We start from the raw sequence: 14,713 nt of genomic DNA, 5'->3' as shown, positions 1-14,713 counted from the left end.
AGGATCTGCAGGACTGGTCGCAGCTGCAGCTGGGATTCAATCCCTGGCCCGAGAACTTCCATATGCTGCACATGAGGCCAAAACAATGAAGAAATGAAAGTACAGAAATGAAGAGAAATAGAGAGGAAGCACGTGCGGCCCACGGCAGGTCGTTCCCACAGTGCCGACCTCATCAGCTCCAGCAACCCTCCTCTCCAGCCCCCTTGGCCCCAATCCTACCAGGCAGGACAGTTCAGATCCACCGAGTCAGAGGTCCCCTCCAGAAGCTCTCAGCTCCCCCCTCACTCACTGAGCTGCCACCTGATCAACTCTGATGGCTCAGCCCTGTGCCCCACCTCGCTTGGTCCCCACCTCGACACCGAGCCCATCACGCAGCCCTACAGGACCAGCCCAGCCATGCTGAAGGCATTCCCACACACTCCTGGCCTCCAACTCACATGGGGCCCTGAACCCCAAACCACACCCACCACCTTCTTTGTGTCCTCAGAGGTCAGGAGGGCTACCTCCAGCACCTTCAATCTCCACCTTCGAGTCACTTAACCTCTTTAAAATCGTTTCCTGAGCCATAAAATGGGGATAACAGTCCATGTGTTATGGGGTCACCATGAGGACTAAATGAGGGTGCAAAGCACTTAGGACAAGGCCTGGTACACAGTAAAGGCTCAATAAATGTTTTTGCCCTTATTCCAGTTTTTCCCCCCAAGTTTTTACTACCTCTTAAAATTACCCTCAACACATCCTCCTCCTCCTCCTCGCTATCAGCAATTCATTTTGCCCCTCACCCCCACTTCCCAGGACAGTTGAGGCAACCCACTTGAAGGGTCTGGTGCCCTGGCCACCTTCTGCAAGGCTCTCTCTGCCCCGTTCATCTCAGCCTGAGCCCTGGCCTGGGCTCTGCTCCCGTGCCCACACTGCCCCGGCTCTTGGTCTCGGGGACTCTCAGACCCTTCCGTGCTACTTTAAGATTTCTCTTTAACCCAAAAATATGATGAAATCTCTCCTCAGCCACAAAAATTCCTAAAGCATTCACACCACACACATACCTGTGAAAGCTGCCTTCTCTTCTCTCCTTCTCAGCCGAGCTTACAGAGAGCACCTTGCACCTGTCTCTGCTTCCTTACCTCCCCCTCCTCCCTGGAGAGAATAAAAACCATGTCTGCCCCCACATCCACCTGCCCTCCCCACATGCCACCAGCACAGGGCTCCAGAGACCCCAGAGTGGTCAAACCTGGGACACCCCTGCCTTACTGCACCTCCCAGCCATCCGACACCACTGGCCACCAACCCCTGTTGCTCGGCTTCTCTGGGCTTTTCTCTCCTATTCACCATCACACAATGTTCCTTCTCTCACTCCTTTGCCTACCTGCAGGCTAAATAACCATATACAGCTCACATGATCAAAACTTATCTCCTCACCCTCCATCATCCCAAACCTGCACATTCAGCCACCAAAGCCAAACAACTGGAATTCACTCAACTTTTCCCTTTCCTCCCTGCGCAAATGTTTATTGGGTAAAATTTAAGAGCATGGTAGAGATGCCGGGATGGAAGGGCACTGAAGTGGGCATTTAACAAGAACTGAATGTGTAAAAAGGGGGCAGAGATCCTCCCAGAAGCACCTGAGTACAACACATACATATACCCCACTAAGGGAAACTCTGGAACAGCGAGAAGAAAGGTTCGTTAAAGTGAAGAGTGTGTGAAGATGTGAAAGACAAGCTAAAAAGAGGTTTGTCCTAGTCATGAAGACCGTTAATAAGTAAGTGTTCATTGGTTTGACTCCATTGCCTCCTTCCTCTCTAAAGGACCAGCTAGGCCAGTGATAGAAATGGTGTCCCCTCTGCCAAAACCTGGCCAAGAAGATGCATTCAAGGGGAACATTGCTACTGCATTTCTAAGAACATTTTTCCTTGTTCCAGAAAGGGCCTTTCCTCCTCTGGATCTCGTCCCATGTGGCCGTGGAGCCTGAAACTCCTGCAGCCATCTGGCCAACAGCCCTAGAGTGGGTCTCCCCCACGGTGAGGGCGGAGCTTAGAAAGACAGAGATGGACCTGGAGGCCTGTCGTTCCCACGTGGAGCCTCCCTACTACTCCTGGGCCTGTCCTACCTCTGGGTTATGTATTAGTTATTAATAAATCCCCCTGTTGTTTAAAAAAAGCGGGGGGGGGGGTTTCATGGTTACAGGCATCAGTCATGTTCAGAAAATAGCTAAATGGGTTCCTTTACTACAATTTCTAGGAATGTTAATGTAACAGAGCACAACGTAAAGCTTTAAAAACTTTGTTCTTCAAGTGTACGTGACTTCCCCTCAACAGGCCTCTCCATCTTCTGCTTTTACAGCATACCTAAAAACATCTCTGCAATTAAATGTTTATGGGCCATAGTTTAGAAAACTGAATTTTCCTAAAACAGATGACGAGAACGTACAACTGACTGTTGTGACACAGTACAGTGATGGCAAAAAGAGCACAGAAAAGTGCTATGGGGCTCCAGAGGGTTGACTGCCATTCTACAAGGTTCTCGCTCAGAATGGCAGATGAGTCTTACATTGTATGTCAACTCAAGTAAAATTTGAGTGGCTTCCTGGAATGTTGAGAGGGATTCTGAGGCCTCATCCAGACTCGGGGGGGGGGGGGGGGGAGAAAAAAAAAAAAAGCCTTACTTAATTAGCATTGATTGTCATGAGCATAGAAAGGGCAGTTGTGACATCATTCTGAGACCTCTAAAATGACACTAATTCCTAAACAGATCCTAGAACGATCCTAAAGATTCTCACATTTTTATTTTTTATTTTTAAATTTAGGGCCACACCTGCAGCATACTGCAGTTTCCAGGCTAGGGGTCAAATTGGAGCTGCAGCTGTTGCCCTACGCCACAGCCACGCCAGATCCAAGTTGCATCTGTGACCTACACCATAGCCCACAGCAATGCTAGATCCTTAACCCACTGAGTGAGGTCAGGAATCAAACCTGCAACCTCATGGATATTGGTCAGGTGTGTTTCCACTGAAACACAATGGGAACTCCCTCTCAAGTTTTTTTAATCCTGAATCAGGCCAGACAAATCTTTAATAATTACAAGAGTAACAATAGAGTTAAGTATAGAAGCTCCAAAGTAAGAAAGGCCTGGGTTCAATTTGGTTCTCCCACTTGCTCTGGGCACATTAATTAGCCCCTCTGAACCTCAGTTTTCCCATCTGTAAAATGAGACAAACAGTCCCTAACTCACCTGGAAGATATAAAAGTTAAATTGGGTAATGCATATATGCACCTGCACACAGTAAATGCAATTTATACTAAATTTAACTATAGCAATTCTGAAGGCATTCGCTTTACAACATTCACATTCTAACTCCTGTAGTACATGTAACTGTCCAATGTCTTCACAGCCACAGATTAAACTGAGGCTCAAACTCAGAATCAAACTGAGGCCAGAAACCATTTTCCTGAAGCCATTAACATGGTCAGTTTACAGGCTATAATAAGCAAATGGCAAGGACGATTGCAAAGTACTGTTCAAAATAAGTATTAACTTGCCTTGAAAACAACATAGCGTATATAAATCTGAGTGATTATTCTCTGCAAAAGACAGATCACATACATTATATTTTCCAACCTCTCCACAGCAAAAGCCAAGCCAAGATACAATGGCCAAACCAAAAGCAAGAAGCCTCTCTATGCCCGAATGATTGCCCCCCACCTCTCCAGGCATAGGACTTTCAGTGCTAGAACTAGGACAGTTCTGAACAAACCAGGACATCCGGTCACCCATAAATGAACAGGTAAAGTCCCAGCAGGTGGGCCTGAGTCTAGCTGTGCCACTCAGAAGGAGTTTTTGAAATACTATTTCCCCTTAAAAGAAATCAGGGCCCTTTTTGGAGGAATGGCTAACTCCAAGTATAACTAGAAAATGGACAAAATGAACCCGAAATAGCTTATTACATCAGATTACAAGAAAACTCCCAGACTTTGTAGGGTCATATCAAAAGGACTCAGGAGCCGACTCGAAAAGGTTCCCACCACCAAAGACATAACTGCATAAGCTTCGAAAAAGATGATCATTACAACTAACTGAAACCAATCAAATACATTCAAACCCATGAGTTCACACTTTTTTTAAACACATAACTAATTAGTCACCTTTAGAGGATGATGGGGAATCAAGTCATTATCTTGGAAAACTGACAATGAAAAAGAATACAGCGCCACCATCTACAGTCCTGCTGAAGGGATCAAACACAAGTCTGATCAGGCCTCTGAGTCCAGTGCCAATTTGAAGGACATATAAAGGAGAAAGGAACAAGCTGAGCTGTAACTCACATGCAATAAGCTAAATGCAGACTATAGGAACCCACTGGACAAACCTCCAAGTTCTTCAACAGATAACTCACAGGGAAAAGAAAAGGATAAAGGGAAAACTCATTTATTTTCAAATGGGCAAAACTAAACTATAATGTTCATGGATACACATTTGAGAGATAAAACTATGACGACATGCAAGGAACTGATTCCTAGAGTCAAGATGCTGCTACTTAGGTGGAAGGGAAGGGGCTGACGTTGGGGTAGAGACAGAGAGGGGATTCTGGGGTTTCTGAAAGTTACAGGGTTTTGTCTTTACAATCTCTCATTCAAATATACATTTATTTTGTGTGATTTTTTTAAATCTTCATCTTGAATCTTTAAGTTTTATTTATTTATTTTTCTTTTTAGGGCCACACCTGTGGCACACAGAGGTTCCCAGGCTAGGGGTTTAACAGGAGCTACAGCTGCTGGTCTGCACCACAGCCACAGCAACACAGGATCCAAGCTGCGTCTGTGACCTACACCACAGCTCATGGCAACACCGGATCATTAACCCACTGATGGAGGCCAGGGCTCAAACCCACATCCTCATGGACATTGGTCAGGTTCATAACCCGCTGGACCAAAATGGCAACTCCCTAAAGGTTTTTTTTAAAAGGTAAAAGGATAAAATCTACATTTAACACCTAATTCAAAGCATTTTTACAAATACTAGTATTTGTTTTTACAAATACTATCACATTGTTCCAAACAAAGCTTGAAGGTATTTACTATCTCCACTTCCCAGATAAGGAGACTGAGGCTTAGAAATCTTAAGCTGCCCATAGTCACAGAGTTATTAAAACAGAGTCAGGATTCAAATTCAAATGGACTGGCTGACTCTTAATACCATTCTCTTTTCCTTTTCTTTTGGCCACGCTTGAGGCATGCAGAATTTCCAGTGCCAGGGATCAAACCAATTCTACAGCTGCATCCAGAGCCACAGCAGTGACAGTGCTGGGTCCTTAACCCACTGAGCCACAAAGGCACGCCTTCTAATACTATTCTCTTAATGCCTATGCTCTACCGATGCCTAGTTATTCACTCAAGAAATATTTATTGCTTACCTAATCACGCTATAGATGTTTAAAAAAAAAAAAAGATAAAGAGGGGGAAGGAGTTCAAGGGTTAATGAGAAAGATGGACAAGGAATCATCCAAGTATCCAATTACAACTGTACTAAACAGCGAAGGGAAGGTTTATCATGCAGTTGGAAGACCAGGAAGGCTTCTCTGCAGAAGAATGGCTGAGGCCTGAGAAGAAGGTAATGAGGTAAGGGGGCAGCAGGGGCTCCGGGCACAGGAAGCAACGTTCAAAGTTCCATTGACAGAAGGGGCTTGGCACTTTGAGGACTTAGGATAGAGCATGAGGAGTGAGGGTAATTAGCACAGTAGACTAGCCTGGAGATCTGGAACAGGAAGCTGCTGGCGGCTCTTAATTAAACATGTTGCAGAAAAAGATTGGACTGGGTCTGCATTTTAAGAGAATGAACTGGAGGAGCAGACAGGAAGGCAGAGAGATAAACTGAGGGGCTATTGCAGTCACTTAGGAGGCACATGATGGTAGCTGGGACCAAGCAGGAGAGAGGCAAGAAGTGGATGGACATAGGATATTCAGGATATAAGACCTGTCTCAAGGATGGACTGTATCTGGGGAACGAGCAGGAGGGGATGTCAGGAAGGGCTCTGACTGCTGGCAGGGGGACTTTGAGAGGTACAGTCACCAACAAAAGGAGCAGTGTGAGAGGGACAGGGACACTGATCATAAGACGACGGAGATACTTGGACTTGTTGAGTTGCAGGCACCACTGAGAGTCTCAAGTGGAAAGGTCACGTTAAGTAACTAAATAAGTGAGTCTGGGCCAGAGGAATAAATCTCTAACCTTCAGTATAGAGATGGTCACTGCTTAGGGCCCAAGGGTGAGACTGCCTAAAAATGAGATAATTCAAAACAATGGGACCTCAAGAATGATCAAAATTCAAATCTAGAAAACAAGGCAACCTCCTCAGCTTATCTAGGGGTTGAAATCTCCAGACAGTTTAGTGAAACAGGAAAGAAAAAATTAAGAAGGAAAAATTATGAGATTAACAACTGTGCCTCAGGAAAAACACACTGAAATCTCCGAAATGGTTACGATGCTAATTTCATATCTAATGAGTTGGCAGAATCTGCATATGGCACTCAGGTGTGTATCTGTATATGAGGAAGAGGACTCTGGGGAGGTGCCTTGTGTGTAGGGCTGGAGGCTAGAGGCTAGAGAAGGCTTTGGAGCTACGAGAGAAAGCCGGCGCTTGAGCCCAGGGGCTTCTTGGAGCTAGACAGAGGGACACAGCTCACAGGAGATACAAGGGCCAAAGCTCCTCAGCTTCTAGAAGGTAAAAACAAAACAAAACAAAACCCTTAAGTATACCTGCATGAGAAACAAGGCTACACTTTCAATTTCTAAAAAGCACATAAGGCAGTTTTTGGCTCAGGGGAAAAAAAAAAAAAAAAAAGGGACCAGGCACTCCAGATACCAGGTGTTATGGGACAGAGCCAGCAGTAGCCCAAGAAGAACCGTGCTTTTTCACAGATTGGCACTGGTGACAGAGAAAGAGAGACCTCTCTTAAATGTTTTGCAGGCACCAGGAATGGAAGAACATAAGTGAATATGTCCTTAAATATGTAAATACTGCCTGCAGGCTCGCAGAAATGAGAGGAGTGCTTCAGGATGAGGTCCTGCGTGAGCAGACAGGAGCAAACGCTACACAATTTTATTTACTACTATTAGTGTAAACTCATACATATAAGGTGGGTGAGAACTACAGAAATGCAGGGTACTTCTTGAGAAATGAGAATTTGTTAAACATGCATCTGATTTTCCAGGAGGTGTGTTCTACACTAAAATGAAAGCTTACTAAATAGACACTAGTGCCCCAAGCAAGTTCTAGTGTCTCACCTAAAAACGCACCACTCATTCCAGTCTCCCCCCTGGCCTCAGAGGCATTTTACTTGGAGTCACTGTATTTATTTTTCTTTACATCTAGCTCATGGCTATTCACACATGCAAAGCCCTAGGTGGCTGACAAACATACAAGGACTGGCCAATGCCTAGAGTCACTGATAAGCACTGGCTGGCCAGCCCTGGAGACAGCCAGCACACCTCACGCTCCTAACTGCATTCCCCCAAAGAAGCACCCGAGCTGAGAAGTCCACCAAAATACAACCAAACCCCACTAAGCTTTCTGGAAAGGTCCACAGTGTTTGGAGAAACTATATAAGCACACATCCCAGGACTAAAGGTGGATGTAGAAACAACTAACCGAACCCAAGTCCTAGCCCCTGGGATACCCAGCAGAGCTCCTGAGAGGGGCTGCCTATCTACCCCTGTCATCTGTCATCTCCACCCAAACAACCAACCCTCATTCAGAAAGTGACCTAACAGTGAAGCTGGTAAAAATACAGGTTGTAAGTTTTTCTTTCAAAAGCAAACCTGCAATTTAAAAAGAAAAAAAAAAAAAGGCAAGTTTGTATGCCTTCATTTTAACACTAACATCCTTCTACAGACACTACTTCTTTTCTAATGCCTAAACCCTTAGCACCGAACTTTCTGAGTCACCTTTTTTAGTACAACTGTATGCACGACTCTGACTACACAAGTGCTCTAAGGAATCTAGGGCACTTCCTACCCCAAAATGATAAGGTTGGGAAATGAAACCTAAGACATTTTTTAGAAGGCAACATCCAATAACCAAGGACACCACAGCATGTTCCTAAAGCAAAAGCAGCTTATGATTCAGGGAGTTAGAAATAAACCTCCTGGGAATGCCTAGAATTTAGGCCCCAAGTAGACAGTTCAAGCTTGGAGACTTTGATCTTCAGATCTGTGAATAAACAGTAGGACCCTTTGTTTGGGGGCTGAATTTATTAAAGAGAATGTTAAGATACTCTTGAAAAGATTCTTGAGCCAATCTGTAATGATAACTACTGATAATTAATGTGAAAGAAACATCCCACTCACTCTTGAATTTATAGCCTCCGGTCTCCATTCACATAGCTTCATTAACTCTCACTTTTTATCACTGCAACTGATTGTTTCCCCTCTTGAGTCCCTCCCAATCACATTTCCATCTGACATTTCTAAAGCCCCGCATGGCTGCTACACTCAGTGCTCAGAAAGTGAGAGTAGGTGCCATGACTTCAGACTAAAAGCCAGTTCAACTCTCTCAGCTGCAGACTTCCACAACCTGGCCCAAACTACCTTTGCAGCCTGCCTCCTAGGAGTCACCTCATGTACTCACTGGCAACCGAAACCCCAAAAGGTACATATCCTCCATCTGTAACAGTCGGCTTGGTTTGTTTGGGTTTTGTGAAAGTTATGAAAATATATATTGCCTCCTTCAGACAGTTTTACTGAATTCAAAAACACACGATCATTTCATACGATACATTCGCTGATTTTCATTAGCAGTTTTTATGTTCTAGGTTTGTGTACTATATCTTCCTACTTTGAAGTTATCACTATTTTTCCATAACGTATGTTTACTAATCCTAAGAAATAGTTCCTTCATAATAAAGATACAGAAAATAAATAATTTTCCTTTCTGTGTAATCATTGTTCATATGCCAAGAGATTACAGGCATCAAAAGCTCCCCTTTTTGAATAAATATTTGTATTTGCTTGTCTATGCATAATCTATATCTGAAAGAATAATCAGCTGGTAATAACAACTGCCCATAGGGCAGTGAGGTTTTTTTCCTCACTACATATCCTTTTATATGTTTTCTATTAAAGCCATGTGACTGTATAACCTACATAATTAAATTTAAAAATTATGAATTGGATGAATTTAAAGGAAAACAACTTATGCCAGAGTTATACAGGTTTAAGGTGCACTTGAAGGCCATCTTCCTCAAAAACATTCTTCCAACTAGCCACAATGACTTAAATCTCCCAATTAAAATACAAACATATATTCTGAAGACAGTCAGTGTGTTGTACCACTATGCACTGTCATGGAGGATAATTTATCACATTAGCACAATAAGAGAAAGTCACAAAGAGGCTGTGTACAGCCTCCCTAAGTTTTGTTTCTTTTCCTTTTTCCCTCAAGTAATTAAATTAAGTTTGTTTTCCTCAAAAGAACTTTTGTATTAGTAAAAGAACTCATTTAGGGATTCTAGATGTCCTACCCAAGCCGAATGGCTTCATGGATTGCTGTGTGAATGTTTTTACTGTCTTTATAAACAACTGCCCTCTCATCCACTCTTCTCTATCAGTCTAATCTACTCAGCCTGGGAGGTCAGAGACAGGGACTATCTTGTTCATCTTTGAATCCTCCCCAACCCTAAAAACACTGCCATGCACTTAACAGAAAGCAATTATCCAAGCTCCTAGTGACACCTATTGCAAGCCTACGATCCCTTCTCTAGAGAAGGGCGGTTGAAATTTCAAATCTAAAAATGTCAGGCAAATATTCACGTCTGTTCTTCATCTCAAGTCTGTTCTCATCTCAACAAATAATAATCTATTCATTTAGGGGAAACATCCACCACAGGGAACCTACTACGTGCCTGGCACTGATACTCAGCAACTACCTAGGCCAAAAATAATCTCGTGACATCAGAAGAGCAGATATGCAGCAGATAGTATTCAGCAAATGCTTATTAGATCTGATGGACTTCTTGAACTTTTCTGCCCAAACTTGGAAAAGTCTTTCACTGATTTCTTCACATGGTCTTTAATTTCCCCTATGCTACCAAGTGCCTGACTTTTGTGGACTTTCTGGTATCAGTCCGCTAGTGCGCCTTAGTTAACCACTTATTTTTGAACTTATGGGACATAAATTAGGAAGTATCTAGTAAACTATAATGTAAAAGAAAATCCATAAATTATGTGAATAATTATTAAATTAATTTTAATTATTAAATTAAATTAATAATTTAATAATTTAAAGAAGTTATTCCCTCTTACCCTCCTGTCCTCAAAGTATACAAAATAATTTTCCTGTTTCCATTATAAGAGGCACTTTGTACTGCTGGTCCAGTGACGCAAGCAAGTTTTCTAAATGACTGACTCGCTATTCCCATATTTTTTCTGTTGTTGCCTTGGTTAGACCATGTGCTAGGGTCAAGTAACTGCAGCTAATGAATCCTAGGCTCTTGGTCCACATGAGTTAACTGGCAATACATAAGACCTAACCCCACTCTTGTATTAGGAATATCACACTATGACAGCCGACTCAGCAAAGCTGAGCTAACGAGTGAGCTGGCCAGCCCCAGAGCATCACATCTCCAGTCAGCTGGCCTGCAACAAAGTTCAAGTTTTTCTAAAGCGGAGCCCAGACAGCAACTGTCAAGACTTTAGTGTCAACCTTCATGACCTTACACGAAGCTTTTTTACCACCTGAATATACCACTGGATAGTATTTATACCTGAGAAGAAAATTAGTTTTATCACTTTCATAGTGATTCCCAATCAAGTAAAATCAATCAAGTAAAATCAAAATCAAGATGCCCAATAAATACCAGATTAGTTGAAGGAGGAAAGCATTGAGTTACTGACCACAAACAGACATAATTTTCTTCATTATCATCGGCAAACACTTCTGGAGAGCCTACAAGCTATAAGGGATTTAAAAGATGTCAATTATAGGTCCTAACCACATAGAGTCGACAGCCAATAACTACCTTGTGAAGGGTGAAAGCATTTGAACATTCCTAGACATAAAAACACCTTTGCCCTTTTAGGTGAGGCTTACCTGGTTGCCTATGTTTAATAGTGTATGCATTTTTTTTTTTCTCTGTAGAAGGAAGCCCAGAAGGAAAAAAAGGAAGGAAAGGAAAGGAGGAAGGAAGGAAGAAGGAAAGGACAGATACCAGTGTCTGACATATCTAACTGACATTAGAAGAACCCAAAATATATAACAAATGAGGATTCTTTTCTTAATGCTGATTCAAAATTTCTGTAGTAAAGTCATCACTGTATCTTAAGAAGCACCATTTGGTTCACTATGAAACAGCCTCCCCCGCCACATATGTTAGATGACCTGTATGGTCCGGCTCCTACCCCCTCAGAACTGACAGATATTTTATACCACACCACATGTTTATGCTTCCATTCATAAAGAACATTTTTTTAAAACCTTAAGCATAAATTACTGGAAATACAGAACAAAGGGCCTAAGGAAACTGCACAACAAAAGGCCTAAGTAAACTGCACTGGTACTGTAAAATACATATACTTTTATGTGAACAACATGCATTTCCACTCTAAGTAGCATAACTTAGAAACCAAACTTCAAAATGTACTTACTTTCTTAGCACTATTATAAGAATCTGAATTCAAAAAGAATGACCAATAATCTACTTCCCTTAAATTATACTTCAGATAGTATGTATGAGAGGTTAGATATGCTGTTTCATTTTCTGTCCATTTTAATGTTTTCTCTATTTCCTCTACTAAAGCATCTTTTTGGATTTCTGAATATCCAAATTTTATCAGAAGTAAAAGTGAGCTGGGTGGTTTGGGGAAATGTATTACCCAGGAAAAAAGGGAAATAATCCACAACATGAAGCTTTCACACCCTCTGAGTGAACTGCAATACTAAGGCTTTGACCCTGACCCCATCAGCCAGACATCCTGAACCCACATACCAAGCACTCTTTCTTTTATTTTTTTGCTTTTTAGGGTCACATCTGCAGCACATGGAAGTTCCCAGGCTAGGGGCCAAATCTGGGCCGCAGCTGCCAGCCTACACCACAGCCACAGCAACACCAGATCCAAGCAGTGTCTGAAACCTACACCACAGCCTACAGCAACGCCAAATGCCCAACCCACTGATCGAGGCCAGGGATCGAACCCGCATCCTCATGGACATTAGCTGGATCCATTGCCTTGGAGCCACAACAGGTACTCTCCCAGGCATTTTTAATCACTTAACTCTTAGTTTTTGTTTCATAAGCATTTACCACTACCCAAAAGTAACTTATTTATCTGTTTGTTGTCTGATCTCCTATAAGAACATCACCTCCAGAAAGCAGGACTTTTGTCTGTCCTGTTGATTCAAACCAGCTTCCAAAAGACCTGGTTTATATGAAATGTTCAATAAATACATAATGAATAAATTTACATCTTACAATACTCTAAAGAATTGTAATGTCATTCATGGATTGATAAACCATCTAGTAAAATCTTGGGGTCCTTTTAATTATTGAGGAGAAAAAACAAAAGGAAAAATACACCTAATCACCAACTCTAGGTATGGGAAAATGGACAGATGAGTGAAGGTTTTTAATAGAAATAAACACGACTAACTTGATACTACTTATGAAAACAGAAGTGTCTGTTCCTTAATAGACTGAGCTGCTGCCCAGCTTACAAAGTGAGGACACCTGACTCCTTGCCTACAACTCTTCGGCCATTATCTCAGCTCTGCATTCTGAAATGACACACTCAGAAAAGGGTACTTTTGATGAAGAGTGCGATGGTTTTTAGGTAAAAGTGAGCAGGTCATATCATAACCACATACAACCCCCCCCCCCCCCCGTAATGATGCTTCCAACAAACATGAAGTTGAGCCACTGGCATTTCCTTTATCCAAAGTGCTTAGACAATTTCAGTTTAATGGCAGTATCACTCAACCAAGTGGTAAGTGTCCAGCGAGCACAGAATCAAGTTTCATTTAAAGGGTTATGATAAGGAAGCTAGGAGGAAGAGAAAGTAGTGGTTTTGCACCAAGGAAGAGGAGAACTCATTAAAATACCGTTCCTTCCTATATTCCCTAACCACCTTTCTTTACTATTCTGCCATGCCTCACTGATGAGAGGCTTCCCTTTGATGAAAACCACAGTGACTTCGGGCGTCCCCCTTCTAAATCACAGACTGCGATATATATCAACATGGTGGAAGGCAGGATGCTGTGGTAAAAAGCGTACCCAGGCTTGGGCACGATGGGTGACCTAAGCCAAGTCAACCCCTCTGCGCCAGCTTCCTCGTCTGTAAATAGGCACCAAGTTGCCTCCCACAGAGAACGGTTATCAGAACCCACTGTAAGGAGCAACCTAGGGCGTCGCGCTCCGCTTTTCCACTCGCTAACTGCGAAGCCACAGCGAAGGTTCGGGAGGATTATTCAACTATCCAGGCTGTGCCTGAGAATGGTGTGGAACAGCCACACCGCCTACTAACATGCCCCTAGGTAAAACCCGCGGAGCCCGCAGCCAGCCCGCGCGGCGGCCGAAGGGACGCGATCACCTCCCCGGCGGCCCGCCAACCCCAGCTCTGGTTTCCCCCGGGCGTCCGGGGCCCCGGAGGGAGCGGGGCCGAGAGGACGGGCCCGCCGCCACCCGGGCTCTCCCGGAGCGGGCGCCGGAAGCGGGCGGGCGCGCGCTGCACCGGGGAGACGGGTACTCACCCCCGGCCGGCAGCAGGCGGCCGCGGCCAGCCGTCTCCAGGCGGCGGCGAAGTCGGGCGGCGGGGCTCGGCGGCTCCGGCAGACCAGGGATAACAGGGTCCCCAGCAGGAAGGCGGCCGCGGCACAGCCCAGGTGCAGGCTGAGCATGAGCAGGACGGTTCCCGGCCCCGCGCCTCCCGCCGCCAGCCAGCAGCCGGGCCCCAGGCAGGAAAGGGACACGGCGGCGAGGACAGCCACGGCCACCGGCACCCGCCAGCTCCAGCCGCCAGGGCCCACTGGGGCCGCCGCGTCCTGCCGGGGTTCCGGTCGCCGCTCGCCCGGGGAGCCCGTGAGGCCGGCGCCGCTGCTGTCGGTGGCATCGGGGTGCATGCTGCTTCCTGGGCCGCTAAGGACAGGTACATCTCCCGCTCTGCTGTCCCCCAGCGCTGCCCTGGACGGTGGCCTCCGCGCGGCGCCTCCTCCCCGCCCCGCTCCCGCCGCTCCGGAGGCAGAGAGAGTCCGTATTCATGCCCTCGCTGGCGGCCGACGGAGGGAACGGCTTCGACAGACGCCGCCGAGCTCCTCTCAGCGACCCCTCAGCGCCGCCAGCCGGCGCCGGGCCCGCAGCTGCCGGCCGGGCGTGTCCAGGTAGCCGAACCCGGTTCTGACTTAAGCTGGCGAGGCCCGGGGCGGAGCGGGGGTGGGGGCGGCCCGGGAGAGCGTGTCGGGAGGGGGCGGGGAGCCACCGCGGCCCGCTGAGTGACAGCCGGAAGGTGCCCGGCCCCGCCCCGCCCGGCCGCCCACCCGCAGCGTGGGGGCGGGGTCGGACCGCCGCTGCCCCCGGGGAGGGGGCGCCTCCAATCCCAGCGAAAACTGCTCTTTCCTGCGCTCCTCCCCGAGCCTCCCCCAGGATGCCGTCTGTTGATGGAAAATTTCGCCTCAGGTGTCAGAAGCTCTTGTAATTCTCGAGCTCAGGTGATCCCTTAATCCTCTCCACGCTCA

The 14,713-nt window shown here is 45.5% G+C and overlaps 1 protein-coding gene across 9 annotated transcripts in view; it reads right to left on the bottom strand.

Moving 5' to 3' along the window:
* The window catches only part of SNX25 (sorting nexin 25), a 119,503-nt gene extending 105,146 nt beyond the window's left edge, over positions 1-14,357 (bottom strand). For all 9 annotated transcript variants that reach the window (XM_047772351.1, XM_047772355.1, XM_047772352.1 and 6 more), the window contains exon 1: positions 13,733-14,357. In XM_047772351.1, coding sequence (XP_047628307.1) covers positions 13,733-14,101 — 369 coding nt within the window. In that variant the 5' untranslated portion in view covers positions 14,102-14,357. The remainder of the gene's footprint in view (positions 1-13,732) is intronic.
* Positions 14,358-14,713: the final 356 nt, after the last annotated feature.

Source organism: Phacochoerus africanus, chromosome 3 (genome assembly GCF_016906955.1).
Source record: "Phacochoerus africanus isolate WHEZ1 chromosome 3, ROS_Pafr_v1, whole genome shotgun sequence".
Classification (NCBI taxonomy): domain Eukaryota; kingdom Metazoa; phylum Chordata; class Mammalia; order Artiodactyla; family Suidae; genus Phacochoerus; species Phacochoerus africanus.
This window is presented reverse-complemented; position numbering and strand designations above follow the sequence as displayed.